Source organism: Crotalus tigris, unplaced genomic scaffold (genome assembly GCF_016545835.1).
Source record: "Crotalus tigris isolate CLP2741 ecotype Arizona unplaced genomic scaffold, ASM1654583v1 scf7180000017625.6296891, whole genome shotgun sequence".
In the NCBI taxonomy this organism is placed as follows: Eukaryota; Metazoa; Chordata; class Lepidosauria; order Squamata; family Viperidae; genus Crotalus; species Crotalus tigris.
The window spans coordinates 908486-926979 of NW_024096520.1; the positions used below are offsets into that span (position 1 = coordinate 908486).

At 39.2% G+C, this 18494-nt stretch overlaps 1 protein-coding gene across 3 annotated transcripts in view; it reads right to left on the reverse strand.

The window, feature by feature from the left end:
• Positions 1-18494, reverse strand: part of WASHC1 (WASH complex subunit 1) — a 69462-nt gene that overhangs the window by 24158 nt on the left and 26810 nt on the right. For all 3 annotated transcript variants that reach the window (XM_039333363.1, XM_039333355.1, XM_039333374.1), the window contains exon 2: positions 14329-14483. In XM_039333363.1, coding sequence (XP_039189297.1) covers positions 14329-14477 — 149 coding nt within the window. In that variant the 5' untranslated portion in view covers positions 14478-14483. The remainder of the gene's footprint in view (positions 1-14328; positions 14484-18494) is intronic.

The window sequence follows — 18494 nt, forward strand, 5'->3', positions numbered from 1 at the left end:
CTCTATTCAAGAGAGTCTATTCTATTGGCTTTCAAAAGCCAACAGAATAAAAGGGAGTAGCACAGCTAAGGAAAAGGGGGAAAAAATGGCGGACTGCGTTGTTTGGCGACCCCCGTGAAATGGTCGTTCGACCCCAAATGGGGTCCCGACCCACAAGTTGAGAACCACTGATTTAGAGGGATTGGGCACAGAGGAAAGTGGATACCTCACTTAATGAACTACAGATAATCCTTGACTTATGACTACAATTGAGCCCAATATTTCTGCTGCTAAATGAGACGCTTGTTAAATGAATTTTGCCCCATTTTACAACCTTTCTTGCCGCATTTGTTAAGTGAATTACTGCAGTCGTTATGTTAGTAAAACGGTTGTTAAGTGAATCTGGCTTCCCCATTAACTTTGCTAGTCAGAAAGTTGCAAATGGTAATGCCAGGATCCCAGGACAGTGCAACCGTCAAAAATATGAGTCAGCTACCAAGTGTGACCATGGGGAGGCTGCAACGGTCATGAGTGTGAAAACCAATCATAAGTTACTTTTTCCAGTGCTGTTGTAACTTTGAACGGTCACTAAATGAATGGTTGTAAGTTGAAGACTACCTGTTATCAGATTCACTTCTCTTCAGTCATGAAGCTCATATGGGATCAATCATAGTTTCTTAGCCTCAGGTAATGAACTCCAACTAAAAGAAAGGGAGGTGGCAAGTATTTTCTTTTTGATTTAATTTATTCTCCAACTTTCTGCTTATACGAGCACTCATGATAGCATATAGCAATTAAAAAATGTTGACTGAAAAACAGAATAAGCTCATTACAATCAAAATCAAACCCAAATACTTAAATGCAGTGATTATACACAGAGCAACCCTATGTTTCAACATATTTAGGGACAGCTCCTTCAGGCAGAGACAGTTGATCTTAATGGTTGCTTAAGCATAAATTTTATTATTATGAGCCCTAATATGGTTTTAAGAAAAAAATGATTCATCACACCCAGTCATTAGCATTTGGAGCTGGAACAGATGAGAGTTTTATCAATTGCAAAGAAGAATTATGGAAACTGGCTCTATGGAAATAGGCAGCAGAACATGGACCATCCAGGGTGGACACGAATGATCAAAGAAAACAAACAGAATGGAATATCAGACCAATCATTGTGACTACTTCAGAGCAACCAAGGAGCTCAGTTCTTCGATTACTTCTTGTTACTACAAAAACAATGTGCACAGATTCCTAAGATTTGGGTTACAAATGCTAAATAGAGGAATCCCACGAGGCCACTTAGAAACAACTGAATATTGTATTATACAGAACAGTAAAACGGATAACAGCTAGAAAACAGGAATCATAATTCTGGGTATTTTAATAGCTATTCTATGACAGAGTTGTAACAGAGCTGAAGATACCATATTATTATATTAATAATATTACCATATTATCATACAAGGTATGATACCATATCATATTGTCAATTAGCGTGTTTTGGCTGGAAGCCAAAACAAGTTGATTGACAATCAGAAAGTAAAAGGGAGATCCTTAGAAATTTGACTTCTCCTTACAGCTTTATGCATAGATAAAGACAAGAGACTGAAAGAAGGCAAGCAAGCAATTATGAAAAAGTCTATAAAAGCATGAATGAATGAGAGACTGTGTTTGATATAAAATCATCCATAAGGTAAAGCATGTCTTACATGGAATCAAGTCTCTGGATTCAATATCAGTCATTCTGGCAATGTTCTCTTATTTTTCTGTTGTGTATACAAAGCAATGGCTGCATTGTGCTCTGTTACAACTCTGTCAGTGCATAACCAACAGAATAGTTTGGAGAATTGCTGTTCTTTAATTAATTGTGCAGAGGCCTCTTGGATTGGATAAAATGCTGAAAACAACTGGTGCCAAGAGAATTCATAGCACAAAATGGAAAAGGCAGTGAAATTCTGCTTGTTGACATTTGGATTCATATGGAAGCAGACAGTTGGAAGGGGATCAGAATTATGCTTTGAACATGATTTTTGATGGTGTTTATTTCTAGTTTCGGGCAACCATTGTGTTTGCTTTATGACCACCGCTAAAAAGGTAATCAAATCAGGTCCAGTCACCTGATGACTCGCTTTATGACTTTCACAACTTATGACCATAAATGCCAGGTTCAATTATGGTTGTAACCTGAGGACTGTATGTATGTATGTATGTATGTATGTATGTATGTATGTATGTACCGGTATGTACCAGATTGCTTGGCAACACTTTATGACCAGGTCAGGCAGCACAACTTGCCTTAAAGACCAGGGGTCATTTGCAATTTAGTTCTAGTCAATCTTCCCATAGTAAGAAAAGGAAGATGGAGGAGAAAGGATGGGAAGTGATTAGGAAATTATTGTTCAATATTAGAAACAAATACAGAAGGTGATTTCCTTAGAATACCCAGTGAGCCCAATTTAACTTTAACACCCACACTCATTATTTTGTTATTTATTTATTCCATGCACAAGCTGTTTCTTATTGCTGAAGTGAGTCCATGAAATTTAAAGCACATTAAAATATTAAAATTAGTAAAAACAACTACAAACCCAAACAAAAATCACATTACCACATCAGGAAAGGAAAAGAGAGGTTAATATCCCAATACCAGCGCAGAATAACAAATCAGTATGGCACAGGTCCTGCTAAAAAAAGCTACATTTTAGGCCTTTTCTAAATGACAGCAGGGCCTGGACTGTGTGATATTTTGGACAATGCTCCAAAAGCAGAGCTGGCCATAGAAAAACTACATCTACAAGATCTCATTTTTACTGATGGACCTGGAGTATGTCAGCCCTACAATATCAAAATAGGACGGGCAGACATAAAAGAAGATAAGTAATCCTGCAGATATCCAGACCCTGAGCCATAAAGTTTCAGCATCTTGAATTCCTCTCAGAAACATTCTGGGAATCTGTGGAGCTTGTGAAGCAGAAATGTTACCTGGGAAAACCAAGGTGTATACATAAACTACTTGAACAGCTTCATTCTGGATCAGCTGAAGCTTCCAACTGGCCTTTGAGAGCAGCTCCACGTAAAATGAATTACAGTAGTCCAGATGCAAAGTGACTACATCATGAGTGACCCTGACTAGGACATTCCGATCTTGGAAAAAGTATGAGGGGTGCATAAGATGAATTTGCACAAAAGTCTTTCTGGCTGTGATGGCACTTGCTGTTCAAGATAATATTGAGATTATCTTGAACTCATCAGAGACACAATGCAAGTTTTTTTTTTTCATAAGAACCTTTGGGAATGTACATCTTCAGAAGCATATATACTGTACTGTCTATAACACACCACCATATTGCAACTATTCTGACTACAAATGCAGAAGCTCAATAATCAAGTCAGAGATATTTGCTGATTTCTGAAATATGATTTTTTCCCATTCCACCCTGTATTTTTCTGACAGAAATATTAGGTAACACAATCTAACTTTCATAGTGGGATAGAGAAATAAGGCTAATAAACCAATGAGACACCATTCCATTTCCTACCCAGGTTTATTATTTTCATGAAGATGACATGCAATGGTTTAGCTGGATTCTATGTAGATAGTGCAGCTATTAAGATGAGGTGGGGGAATGGCCTATAAACCACAGGGCCAAGTACTTCTAAGCTCTTATTAACTCATGAAAAAAATAGATGCTTTCAGTTAATAGCTGCTTAGGGGAGCAGTTAAAAGTCTGCTATAAATCCCACCTTCATCTCAAAAAGTTTTAATAGCAGCAAATTGCAGTGTGTGCTTTTGCCCCATAGACAAATAAGTTCAAGCAATCTGTCAGAAGGAGTAAAACATCCACCTCCCACTGTTGGCCTTCTAGTCTTTTCATTTTCGGATTTAAAAACAGCTTTTCCACCTCCTCTTTGAAATCTGAGTAAGTGCAATCAAAAAGTTGATGGTTAAAAATCTCATGAGAAAACATAATCAAGGTTCCTTCTTTCCTTCCATTAAGCAATTGGTTATTATACTAATTAATGTTTATCACATTTTGATTACTCCTTGAGCCTGATTTCCAGGTGCTGAAGTGCTAGTAGACAGTCCCACTTTGGGAGGTGCTAAATTGTCTTGCAGGAGCTGTAAAGATCAAAGCTATCAGGTTCCACGTGGGTACGCCTATGCACAGAACAGGATCTCCTGTGTACAGACCTCACAAAGCAAGTACCGCATGTTCTTGCCCTATACAATTTTTTTATGAGGAGCTGCCTTGGAGGCAGTACTTGTATCTTGAAGCTCAGAGAATGGTGCCCTTCAACTGAATGCAATAACCATTCTGTAGAATAGTGTTTCTCAAGCTTGACTATTTGAAGATGCATGGGCTTCAACTCATGCTGGCTGGGGAATATTAGGAGTTGAAGTCTGAACATCTTCAAATTGCCAAGGCTGAGAAACACTGTTCCATGGAATAGATGTTTCATTCAGTTCTAAGGGCACCGTTCTCTGACCGCTTTCCTAGTCAGCTTCAAGATACAAGCGCTGCTTGCAAAGCAGCTCCTCAAATGTCAAAAGCCCAAGGCTACATAATAGGAACCCTTTGCAGGGTCTGCCCTACAAAAGCCCTGTTTTGATTTCTGAGGGCAGCAGAGAGAATCTATAACACAAGCTGTCCTTGAGTATGTTTAAAGGTTCAAAGGATTTGCCTGAAAAAAGCAGGGCCACAGGTTTCTAGTGTATTTTTTTTTCAGATCCCATTTGCTTAACAGATATAGTAATGAGCAAGTTCAGCTAAGCTTTACCAGAACAGTCAAACAGTTTTAGTTCCCCAGCTAATGTTTTGCATTCTTTGGTGAATAATTCTCCCCCTCTCATTCCAAAGTGTGGGCGACAAGTTTTTCTTTTCTAAGGCACTCTAACATTTAGCTGAAAGCTATTCCAAACATGAATCACTTATTAAAATATGCATTTAAGGTATGTGGGTATCAAGTGGGCCTGCACCAGTCAATGTTGCTAAATAGTAGAACTATTTCTATCTGAATCAAGACAAGAGAACGTATTAGCAATTTTCCATCTCTCTCAACTGCTACGCTGGCAGTTGGCCTGGATCCCATTGGTGACCCTCTGAGAGGGAAATTTTGATCTTCTTATCTACCATCTGTCTTCTGGCATCTAACATGCCATCTGCTTTGGTTAGTGATTGGTCTTAAAGTGCTTTTCCTCTTCACAGAGTCTTTTCCCAACTTCCTCCCCCCCCCATTTAAGATCAAATGAAACCCCAGAAGTACCCAAAACTGCCCAATCCATTTGGGAATCACCAGCCACTCTTTCTCAGCCAGCAGTCCCGTTTCAACAACCATTAAAACTCTCTAAGTCCTTATTAGCCAATTTAACTGATTACCATCATCTTCATTTTCAAACTTCTCATCTCTAGGCTCGTCCCAAAGGCAACAGGGCTCTCTTGGTTTTTCCTTTGAAAACATTTCTCTTCTCATCCATCATAACCCCTGGTGGGGTTTGGAAACACCCCCAACCCCACCAGTAAAAACTGAAGAAACCTCTTGGAAAAACCACCTTTGGGTCAACCATGACTTGGATCATTCAGAATCTCCAAAGACATCTCTCCAGTCTTGGTATTTCCCAGAATCCTCTCTGTTTTGATTCTATCTCTAATGTCGGTGTGGCATTTGATACCAGCACACTTGCAGCTCCCTCCAACCCTTTTCCTACGGAAAGCTTTCCTAAATTAACCAAACTAATCCCTACTGTCAGCTCCTTATCTGGAAGAGAATACAAGATGGATTGGGACTCTACACAGATTCACAAGCAGTACTTCAGATGCTACATGGGGGGGGGGGGCAGACACGTCACAGAGTCTTTCCATATAACTCAGGACTTCATTTTGCCATTTCTAAGTAACACAGAACAGAGTTGACAGCTAGTTATCATTTGGAGCCGCAGATGCTACAATGACAGTCCATTAATACTTCCAAGCTCCTTTAAAAGCTGTCTGTCAATCATGTTTCAATTCTGAAAAATACAGAATACATATTAAAATTGGATTGCAAGTAACTGGAAGGACTTCAGAGGAAAATGACTGATGGGGATGATTAAGCTGAGAAAACTTACAGCAGCACAAAGACAGCCATCAGCAGGCTATGACTGGATTAATGATTTTCTGAGTTCAGCAGCTGGTATTAAAAAGAGAATACTAAACATAAGAGCTGATAAACCATCCACTTGAATGATCCAGAATTGTCCAATTATGAGCCAGTAAACCGAAGACTATTTGTAATATATTCCAAGAATGTCACTGAGTAGGTGTTTGCAGTTTTCTTCAACATAGCAGCTAGCCCCAGTTGTGGGCATTAGTAGTAACACAGTTAAGTTGGAAAATGTTATGCCATCTGAGACTGCACAGTCCTTTCAACATATAAATCTCTGCCTGAAAAATAAATTTCTAAGAAGTAGGTAAGATCATGATAAGAGCCTGAGTTGATCTGGGAGAGAAACTGAAGATGTTCTCAGTGCTGTTAGCAATTCAGCTCATAACCTTGAGCGTCACTTCACTATTGATGCAAGAAGCACGGCAAAACAAGGAAAGAACCCATCTGACTGTTTGAAGAACTAAAGCCCATAAAATTGATTTGGAAATATCAAGCAGGTAGTTATACAAATGCACAAAATCTATCATTCTGAAGAGAGAAAAAATTTCACGCTGCTATAGATCTACCATTAAAGATGCACACCTAGTATCTCAACATAACATTTCACGAACAATGTGATTTAAGATGTCCCACAGACATTTACTCGTCTTTTATTACAACCACATTTAGTAGCATGTGATTATAACACTATGATTTGAGTTAATGGAACTTTAACTTTCCACATATTCTGCACATACTGTATGTGGAAAAAGCTAACACAAGGGTAGACAACCTAGGCTCTTTTATGACTCGTGGACTTCAACTCCCAGAATTCCTGAGCCAGCCGTGCTGAGGGGAGAAGTTTCCAAGCTGAGCCATGCTGGCTCAGGAATTCTGGGAGTTGAAGTCCACAAGTCATAAAAGAGACCAGGTTGCCTACCCCTGAGCTAACAGAACTTTTTGATTATCATTACAAATCCAAGAGAGCTTGTGGTGTGCAGTCCCTGAATGTTTTGAGTGCAATCAAAATGCAATTTTTGAAGTGACAGAAGGGAGAAACTTATTAAATACATGACTGGAAAGTAACTACATTTAATTTTAATTAAATGTAAATGAAATGAATTCCAATGGTTATCTAGATCCTATCCACTGTTCTCTAGAATGCAGACCTGCCATAGGTACAGTATATCCAAATGATGAAATTCTATATTTATAACTGCTGGAAGGCTTGACTCTTCTTTGTTTATCCTTCCCCAAGCTTCCCTTGTCCTCATGTGCAAGTTTTTGTAACCAGTCTTTTCCTTTCATAAGTCTACAACATGTCTAGATTACAGGTAGTCCTCGACTTACAACAGTGACCATTCAATGTTACAACGGCACCGAAAAAAGTGATTTATAATCTTTTTCAACACTTATAACCGTTGCTCCATCCTCATGGTCATGTGATTAAAAATCAGACACTGGGCAACTGACTTGTATTTATGACAGCTCTCGGGGTCATGTGATCTCCTTTCGTGACCTTCTGATGGGCAAAGTCAATGGGGAAGCCAGATTCATTTAACAGCCATGTTGCTAACTTAACACCTGCAGTGATTCACTTAACAAATGTGTCAAGAAAGGTCGTAAAATGGGCCCAAACTCACTTAACATCTGTATGCTTGGCAACAGAAATTTAGGGCTTAGTTGTGGTTGTATGTTGAAGACTAACTGTCTTGCAATGTTCTTTTTCTTGATTTATTTTCTTCTAATTCTCCAGGTTCTTACTTTGCTATTTGACGTTCTTTATGCCTACTGATTTCCCCACACGTTTTCTTTTCTGCATTTTAACTAGCTTCCTTATTCTTTTTGCATTCCCACTTTTTAAATTCTTTCTAAAACTTAAAAGGATGTAATACTTATTCGCATGACACTTTATAATTTAACATTTAAAAAAGCCTGAATGCAGGCTTTTTTATCTGAAACCAAGCAGTGGAGTTTGAAAACCGTGCTTTAGGGCTTAGAGTACTGGACAAACCCAGATAATTATAGTTTATTAGGGACACATAGTTAACAAACCATAGTTTGGCATAATGTTTGGGTTTTGTTGCTGTGTTCTTAAACCTGAACGGTCTTCATATTTTACAAACTGATCCATTTCTCTGCAGACACTTGACAGATAGTAGAGAAAAAGTAGAGCTGATCCATTTCTCTGCAGACACTTGACAGATTTTATTTACCCCAAAGTACTGAGTTTTTTTTAAATTAATTAGCCACAAAAGACTTTTCACTGCCACCCCATTCAAGACTTTCTAATTTCAAGCAACGCTAATTAACTAAAGTAAATTTAGTCCAAGAAAGAGAAGACTACAGAAAGAAGTTGTAATCTACCAGCCAAGTGTGAAGAGCAGATCATTCACGCTTCTTTCTCTCTTCCACTAGCAGTTCTCAGCAATAGATATTTCAAGCCATGGAGTGTGATATCTCAAGACAGTTCACACACCACTAAATCTCTGACTGAAACCATGCTTGTAAAGCGAAGTGACTTCTCTGAATCTCTTCCTTCAGGGTTGAATGAATGGCAAAATAATAAATACTAAATCATACCAACAGTGCGTAAGATTAATTTTGATGGAGAAGCCCAGATGTTGCAATATAAATAGGCAAACAGTCCTTAATCTATTTTTTTTTTTTAAAAAAAAAAAACTGTAATAGCAGTCTGCAAGCGGAACCTTTTGAAGGACGTGACAAGATGACAACAAGACCAAGGGGCTGGAAGTCTGCCATATGATGAAAGATAGAATTCTGGTGAAAGTTTGAAGGAAACCATATATTGTAATTTTCTTCCTTTCATTTTTTTTTCTCCTTCCTAACAGCAGTTATCTATGTATATATTATTACTTTCTTTTCATCTGAAGAAATGAACTATGATCTATAAATATTTAGGTGGTAATACTAAATTTGTTAATTTTTAAAATGTCAGAGACTTTTTGCCTCATTTCATAGGCAAGGAAGATTCCACAATATCACAGAGTCATTTGATTAAAATAAATGAAACTGATGACAACAGAATGATGACAGACCAAAGAAGTGTTTTCTATTATTTAATTTTAAGTTAATGAAAATCAAATCAACTACATATAGCAAATATGATCACTTACCATATATTTAGTCATTTCCTACAAGAAAAATTGCAACTGGCAGAAATTTTGGACAAGTCTAGAGATCACTTGTAAGAGTTTTGGAAACCACATAAGACTCTTATCATCTCAGAGGTTCAACCCACCATATTTTTCTTGAGGTTTCCAATATCCTTTCTATTGTTTAGACCATGTCATATGTCCATTATTGACTGATGTATTGAATCTCCCCCCCCCCAAAAAAAAGAGGATAAATTTAGTTTCTCAGTGTTGAAGAACTCTGTCCTAAACAAGATGTGGAATCAGAATGGATTAAAGAACGAAGGAAAAAAAAGGCCCAAACCCGAGCTAAGCAATGCAAAGCAAGGTTCTAAAAATAATCACAATTGGAAATGTTTGTACTAATGTTCCAGAAGTAATTGAGGTTGGATCTTCCACATACTAGAGCAGTGGTTCTCAACCTGTGGGTCGGGACCCCATTTGGGGTCGAACGACCATTTCACGGGGGTCGCCAAACAACGCAGTCCGCCATTTTTTCCCCCTTTTCCTTAGCTGTGTTACTCCCTTTTATTCTATTGGCTTTTGAAAGCCAATAGAATAGACTCTCTTGAATAGAGTCTAATTCTATTGGCTTTCAAAAGCCAATAGGAATTGTCCAGGCTGTCTCTGCCCTGCTGAACCTGCCAAAAGTCCCATTCTGCAAACGGTGCTGCACCAGTTGAGTAGTCCTCGACTTATGACCGGTTGAGTAGTCCTCGACTTACGACCGGTTGGGGGTCGCAGCATTAAAAAGGTTGAGAACCACTGTACTAGAGGGTAGAGGTAGGAATCTCAGCAGATGTGAAGGGAAGAGCCTACAGGGAACAGTGTTGTCTCTGAGTCACGTTGGTGCCCACAGACACCATGTTGGAGATCTGGGACAGAGAAAATTTGTTTTTAAAATGAAAGCAGAAAGCCTTGGGATAATAGCTGTTTGCACTCAGAGGAACAAGCTTCTACATTAAGGAAATTTTAGAACAGGGGGAAAAAAAATCCTTCTCACTGCACATTTGTTGTGCCAGTTTGATATTAGGCCCAAGTTCTTTTGACACATTCAGTGCACATGCTTCACCACGGGCCCTCTGATCCATGATCTCAAAAAGCAAATTCTCACTCTAATAGCTCAAACTGAATGTTTTCCCCTGATAAGCTGAAGCTTTTTTTTTTTTTTTTTACAAAAGCAAACAAATATGAGATCTAGAAAGCTTATCTCAAGAAAACAGGAAGAAAAGGTCATTCTCTACTAAATGGCAAGTACTTCACCTTGAAAGTTTCCCCTATAATTGGCATGGAACACCCAAGGTTGGGAAACTTTTAGACAGAGGCCTGCATAATTACCAAATCATTATTAATTATATCACAGAGCTCCGAGGCAAGGCAAAGGAAACAAAAGACCTGATGGAGTCTCTTCTATTGTTGGAAAGAATTAATAATTACAGTCATAAGTGTACTCAAGAGTGAGAGCAGAACCAAGCTGGTGTTCCAAGATTTGATTGTGACAGGTATGTTAAGAGAAGTACAAGAATGGAAGATTACTATAATGTTCAGAAATTAAAATACTCCAATCTGGTTATCTTTATACGGATAAAGAATATGAAAATTTTATGAAAGTTAATAGCCTAGAAGAGAAACCAGACCATTCCTACCAGCTATTGCTATTGATAAAGAGTTCTACTTAGAGATTTCTAAAGAATGGTGACCCAAGAGAAGGGGGACACCCTTCCGATTGCAATAACAATTAGAATTATTAACATCTGGGAGGATATTATTTAGTAAGACTTTTATGTATTTGTATTGCATAGAATAGAATAACAATTTGTGACATTTACCTCTGGGTCACAGAATTAATTGCTACTTGCCCCTAACCGGCATTAACCAGAAGGGTGATCTTATCTGTATATAGGAATATCACAGTCATCATTTCCTGTGATTTTTAACATTTTGCATGTTGGTGTTTTATAAGTCAACTTGCCCAAGTAAGGAGAACATTGTAGTCGTCCATTCACTCTCTCCTAAATGTTACAGAAACCTATCTATGTGGTTTATTTACATCTGATATCAAGCCCATTGAGTGTTTGTAAGGAAAAAAAAGGGACAATATTTTTAAAAATGTAAAGCCCATCTAGAAAACTAAGTTTTATAATGGTTGCTAAAAGTCACATGCCATTTCAATTGTATATGACTTGGAGTGTAAGTGGCTTTCCACTATAGTAAGAGGATTAAAAGTAGTGGATATAACAAAATAATCCAATCTCACCAAATACAGCTCCAAGGGACATCAAAACCAACTACCAAAACAACAGAACCAATGCAGGAAGGGTCCGTGCTCATGCCAGCAACCCAAGGCCCTTTGAGATAGGTAAGTCTTAATGGCTTTCTGAAACCTTAGCAGAATTGTTCTACAGAAAAGGGGGCAATGAAAGAGAAGGCCCAGTCCATTGGTCCTTGATAATAACATTCCCCAGAGATGTCCTATTTGGATCTCTGGACTACTGCAACGCGCTCTACATGGGGCTACCCTTGAAAAGTATTCGGAGACTACAGTTGGTCCAGAATGCAGCCGCGCGAGTGATAGTGGATGCTCCTCGATACACCCACGTTACACCTATCCTCCGTGAGCTGCACTGGTTGCCTATTGGTCTCCGGGTCCAATTCAAGGTGTTGGTTATTACCTTTAAAGCCCTATATGGCTCAGGGCCAGGCTATTTGCGAGACCGCCTACTACCTCATAGTTCCCTACGTCCGGTTAGATCCCATAGGCTGGGCCTCCTTCAGGTCCCGTCGGCCAAGTAGTGCCATTTGGCAGGGCTGCGGAGGAGGGCTTTCTCTGTGATGGCGCCCACGTTTTGGAACCAGCTCCCCCCGGAGATTAGGACCGCTCCCACCCTGTTCGTTTTTCGTAAGCTGCTTAAGACCTGGCTTTTCCAGCAGGCCTAGGGTTTATAAAATCTGACCCCTGGATGACTGTTCTTGTACTGTTTGTTTTGTTATGTTTTATGTGTTTTTTATTGTTAGCCGCCCAGAGTCCTCCGGGAGTGGGGCGGCTTATAAATGTTAAAAATAAATAAATAAATAAATCTTATCAGATGATGATGCCGACAGTTAACACAGAAACCTAAGTCATGAAGTTTTTAGGCAGTTTCATAGAAACCTAGGTCATGAGGGACTTTAAAGGTGACAACCTACCTCTTGAAGTTACCTAGTAACTGTAGTCCAGCTTCTGAAATAACACTGTTTTGCTGATGAAATGAGAAGGTCTTTAATAACTAAGCCCATCATATTTTGGACCAAATATAGCTTCTAAAGGGTTTTCAAGGGGAGCCCTGTGTAGTGTGTATTGCAACAGTCTATCTAAGAGATGGCCATGGCATGACTGAATTGAAGAAATTACCTCTTGTTACAAAATATAACATAGCCAAAACACAAGATGGAACTGTTCAAAGGTTCTCACTGCCATAGTTGCCAGCTGCTCCTTGAACAGCAGTTATAAATCCAGATTACAAACCAGTTCAACATGAATATCCAAGATGGAATATTACTGGTATTGTTTCTGAACTCTCAGCCTTTCCTTCTGTCCATCTGTAACTGAACCTGAGTCTGCTCCAGATCCAACAGTACCTTGACTTTGTTCAATCTGAACTCAGGCTGACTACTAACATACTACTGACACCTGACATCATACTTCACCAATTCTGATGGAATATAGTAAGGAGATGGATTCCGAGGAAAAGCAAGAGGCAACTCAGTTCTGATTTTGTTTTGAGAGAAAGAGGAGGAAGACCATAACTTCAGAGTATATTTTAGATGCAGACAGTAAAGTGGTCTGGCAGGATTTTGTCTGTAGGTGAAAATAATAACTCAGCTTGGAAAAATCATCATATATCATTCTCGGTTTTGGGCCTGACACCAATGGTTTCACATGGATATTAAATAGGCAAGAGAATCGAGGCCAGTGGCACAGCAAAGGATCCTTCAGGACAGTCTGATAGGATGCGCCGGTCATTAATAATATCAATATGAGTTCGAAGCTTCCATTTTCTAATCTATATTGATCCATAAAGAAACTAAGTATACATCTGGATTCACCACATAGGCCAACAGGAAAAAATGTTGGTCCTAGATTAGGTACCCGAGGGATGCATTTTTGAAAATGATTATATTTATGACGCTGCAAAAGTTGGAGAGATGAAATAACTTTACACGAGTAAATATATTTGGGAGAATTGTGGTGTATTAATTTTTATTTATATATTGGAAGTCTGGCTCTTGATGTTTCTCTCATTTAGTTTCAATAGACAATGTTCAGCAAGGGTGAGGAGGAAGAAGCACTTCTTTGTTCATAGATTCAAAGCCACACCACACGTTTTTATCTCTGCTAGATCTCTGCTTATTCAACCTTGGCTCTAAATTCAAATGCCCTGAATACTCTAATGCAGTGTTTCTCAACCTTGACAATTTTAAGGCATGTGGACTTCAACTCCCAGAATTCCACAGCCAGCATTGCTGGCTGTGGAATTCTGGGAGTTGAAGTCCACATGCCTTAAAATTGTCAAGGTTGAGAAACACTGCTCTAATGTAATCGTTTCTTGGGTTTCTAGCTTCCTAATCATGCTGCCTATCCCTTTCTGAATCTTTTCAACCTGTCTGTAACTCCAGGGTTGCAACTGTGGTTTGCATGCAGCTGTAGACACAGTATGACAATAAACCACCCAGTAGCTGCTGGTGTGACAGTAATATATCATAGGCCCAATTTAATGGTTAATCCCCCCTCCCCCCCATACCAACAAAGCATATATCAAATCTAAATTACACCCCTCTTTCCAAAGTCAGCTATATTTGGAAAACTGCACTCTTACTAACAATACCCAGGAGAATTCCTTCAAGATTCTCGTACACAGATACAGTAAATGAGAACTCATAGAGCTACTTTCAAAGCACTGATTCCCTACCGGGGACAGAATAAAACCAGACCAACTGACAATGCAGTTTTCTTCATGTCCTGAACCATTATTAAAACACACATATATATCAATTCTCTCCTTCTAGGGGTTCTAATATAAGCAAACCATACCTGTTGAAGATATCGCCTGAGATTTTTTGCAGATATTGAAGCGTATCTGCTATCTGATGAATAGCTTCTTCCCTGCGGAGGTCAGGCTGGATGAGGGGAACGGAGTATGTCTGACCTTCCAGGAAATACTTCTGGGTCATAGTGGACATCTTCACCTGCAAAGAAACCAACAGTCCATTTGATTCCAGGAACTCACATTTTTTTCATTTTTAAATTGGAAGGGAATTCAGATTGCTCCACTAGGGATTTGCAGCAAGAAAACCTTTAAAGCAGGTTATCTCTAGAACAGGGTCAAAGTGTGCTTCTCCAGATGAGGAGGGATCTTGGTGCTCTGACCTTGGTTGTTTTCTTGCAGATGTTTCTTTACCCAAACTAGGTAACATCATCAGTGGTAGTGACTAGCACTGGAGAAGTTATCTAGTTTGGGTAATGAAACGTCTGCACGTAAACAAGCAAGCTCAGAGAGCCCCCCTCATTTCAACCCTGAGCTGCAAATATTCTCCTTTATTGGCTTCTCCAGATGTTGAACAACTGCCATTAATTTCATATAGTTCAATGTGAAGGCTGCACACTGGCCACCTGGGATAGTTCCTTATTGTTCACAAGCAATTTCTCCTACTATTGGTAATGACTACCCATGCCAACATCAAAGAAGACTAGACGACCTATTTTTGTTGTGTTGCACTTAAAAATCTGATTTATGCATGTAATTTTTTTATTCTTCTTTGCATCAAATAAAGTATAACATTATTGGTATCACATCAGAATCAAACAATTCTTATTCTGTTAGTTGGAACCAGAAGGACCAGGATTCAGGCAAAAGGTGTAACCATGGAAGATTTTAAAAGAGCACAGGCCATTTCTAACCTCTAACACCCAACTTTGTCTGTCTGGAAATACATGCTTAAAAAAAAAAAAAGGGGGGGGGGAACATGTGAATTTTGTGCCTTCATCACCAAACCGTTTCTCCAGCCTTCTACCTCCAGACAAGTTTCAAGCCACCATGGCACTTAAGCATTTACAAGGAATTATGTGAGCACCAGACTGAAGATCACAGTACTACTGTATGTTCCCTGCTAATTTATTTTTGTATTTTGGACCTTAATGAAGTCATAGGATTTGAAAGTTCCATCATCAAAGAACTGTAAGCTGGGAAGGCTGAAGAATGGATCAATTCAAACTGACAAAACAAAACTATCCGAGGAGAGGGCACAGGTAGTCCTCAATTTACAAGAGTTCGTTTAGTGACAATTTGAAGCTACAACAGCACTGAAAAAATGACTTATGACCATTGTTCACACTTATGACCACTGCAGCATCTCCATGGTCATGTGATCAAAATTCAGAGGCTTGGCAATTGATTCATGTTTATGATGGTTGCAATGTTCCAGGGCCAGGTGATCACCTTTTGTGATCTTCTGACTGGCAAAGTCAATGGGGAAGCCAGATTCACTTAACAACCATGTTACTAATTTAATAACTGCAATGATTCACTTAACAACTTTGGAAAGAAAGGTTGTAAAATGGAACAAAACTTACTTAACAAATGTCTCACTTGGCAATAGAAACTTTGGGCTCAATTGTGGTCATAGGTTGAGGACTGCTTTATTATATCTCAAGCCAAATGTTTTCAAAGAAAAACCTCCCAAGAAAATCCAGTTGCCTTCTGGTAAGCATAACCATGACCTGGATGATTGAGAATCTCCATAGACAGATCCTTTATATATATATCATTTATGTCCACCGAGAACAGCATTATGAATTGGGCTTTGGAACAGAAATCAAACTATCTTGCAAAAAGAGCAGAATAAGCTCTGGTTTAGCAGATCTCCATGGTAAGGATGAGCCAGTCTCCAAGGCAGGCAAGCACGTTGTATTTATTTTGTGTAAGCGAGGCAGCAGCAGATACTCAGGTATGTTAGATGAAGAAGAGAGAGATAAGACCTATTTTTATCCTACTTTAATTAAACTATGTTCAGCGGTGTTATTAAGCAGTAATCAAAAATGCAGATGATATTGATTTGATTGGCACAAGGTGCACTGCACTGAATGGTAAAAACCAGTGCCCCTATAAATAGGGCTAATTATCATCTTGATGGGAGAAAAGGAAGTGAGGAAAAAGCAGCATAACTAGAGGTGTAATTAGACCCTCCAGCAACCTGCACTTCATGGCTGTTCTCATTACTTGGCACTTGTCTAAACGCAGCTCCTCAATGCCGATGAGTTGAAATAAGATAAAAATCTTTAGCACACAAATCGACTTAATCCCAAAGAGCCTTTGGCCACTTTCACAGCCAAAATGCATGGCTCAGGGACAAGGGAGGCCAGGTGGAGTTCAGTCTCCCCAGGTCAGAAATGAGAAAATGCCCCAACAGAGCTTCTACCTCCAGTTGGGTATTCTTTGGTAAGTCTTAAAGTGAGATAATTAAATTGGGCCTCCTGCATTTCCCAAAATGTACAAAACCATTTGCGGAGCAGAGTGCGGTGGGTCAGTTTTATAAGACGGTGTTTTCCTTTAAAAGGAAATGATTTGTCCTGCTCCAGCCCATTTCTTGTGTATCAATGAACAAGCAGAAGAATGAGTTTTCAAGCAATCAAAATAGAGCTGGAAGGGATCATGGAGGTCTTCTAGTCCAACCTCCTGCTCAAGCAGGAGGCTTCTGAACCAATACATACAATCTCCACTCGCAAGTGAAATAATATTAAAACCAATTATAGTACTGAAGGAGGTCGTCATCTAGCTTCACAAAGGTAATATGGTATGTAAGCCTTCTGATAAGACTTAGATTACATGACCAAGATTTTTTTTTAAAAAAAAAAACCAGATTCTTTCAAAAATTTTGAGGAGTACTGTATGTATTTCATAAAGGAATGTCATCCACCAAGACATTAAGTGAATCTAGCATATTCTGTGGACATTTTTTGCTGTCACAAATTGACAGTTGTAAATGTAAGACAGTTGCCAAGAGCCCAAAATGCTATCATGGGACCATGGATATGTGCAGCAGGGACTTCAAGGATGGGTTGTAGGCAGTGGTGGGATTCAGCCGGTTCTCACCACTTCAGCAGAACCGGTAGCTAATTTTTTGTTGCCCAGGCCCAGAATAGACTTTGGGAAGCGGCATCCACACAGAGAACCTGTTGTTCACATATTTGAATCCCACTACTGGTTGTTAAGTAACTTTTTTTTTAAAGTCCAATCATTAAGCAAGGACTTATCTGTAGGACTGGACAAGGCATTTCATTTGATTTCCAAAAGGTACTTCGGAGTACATTAGACTATTTTCAGCTCTTTAAACGTACCATTAATTGATTTCAGGTTTGCAGAGAACGCTTTCTAACCACAGAAAATTCAACTATCCAGGAATTTTAAAACAACAAATAAACCCTTTCATACTTTCACTATGGATTGAGGCAAAAAATTATATCACCCTCACAGCATTGATAAGCACAAAAAGACATGCCCACAGAATCACTTAGATATGAGCCAGCAGTGTGCTGCAGCTGCCAAAAAAGCCAACATAGTGCTAGGCTGCATTAACAGAGGGATAGAATCAAGATCACGTGAAATATTAATACCACTTTACAATGCCTTGGTAAGACCACACTTGGAATAATACATCCAGTTTTGGTCACTGCGATGTAAAAAATATGCTGAGACTCTAGAAAGGGTACAGAGAAGAGCAACAAAGATGATTAGGGGACTGGAGGCTAAAACATATGAGGAACTGCTGCTGGAATTGGGTATGTCTAGTTTAATGAAGAGAAGAACGAGGGGGGACATGATAGCAGTTTTCCAATATCTCAGGGGCTGCCATAAAGAAGAGGGAGTCAAGCTATTTTCCAAAGCGCCTGAAGGCAGGACAAGAAGCAATGGATGGAAACTAATCAAGGAGAAAAGCATCTTAAAACTAAGGAGAAACTTCCTGACAGTTAAAACAATTAACCAGTGGAACAACCTGCCTCCAGAAGCAGTGAATGCTCCAACACTGGAAGTTTTTAAGAAGAGACTGGACAGCCATTTGTCCGAAATGGTATAGGGTTTCCTGCCTGAGCAGGGGGTTGGACTAGATGACTTCCAAGGTCCCTTCCAACTTTATTATTATTATGTATGACAATAAATTCAAATTGCCTTTAGCTTTCTAGCCTGATAGCTTAGGTGGGCA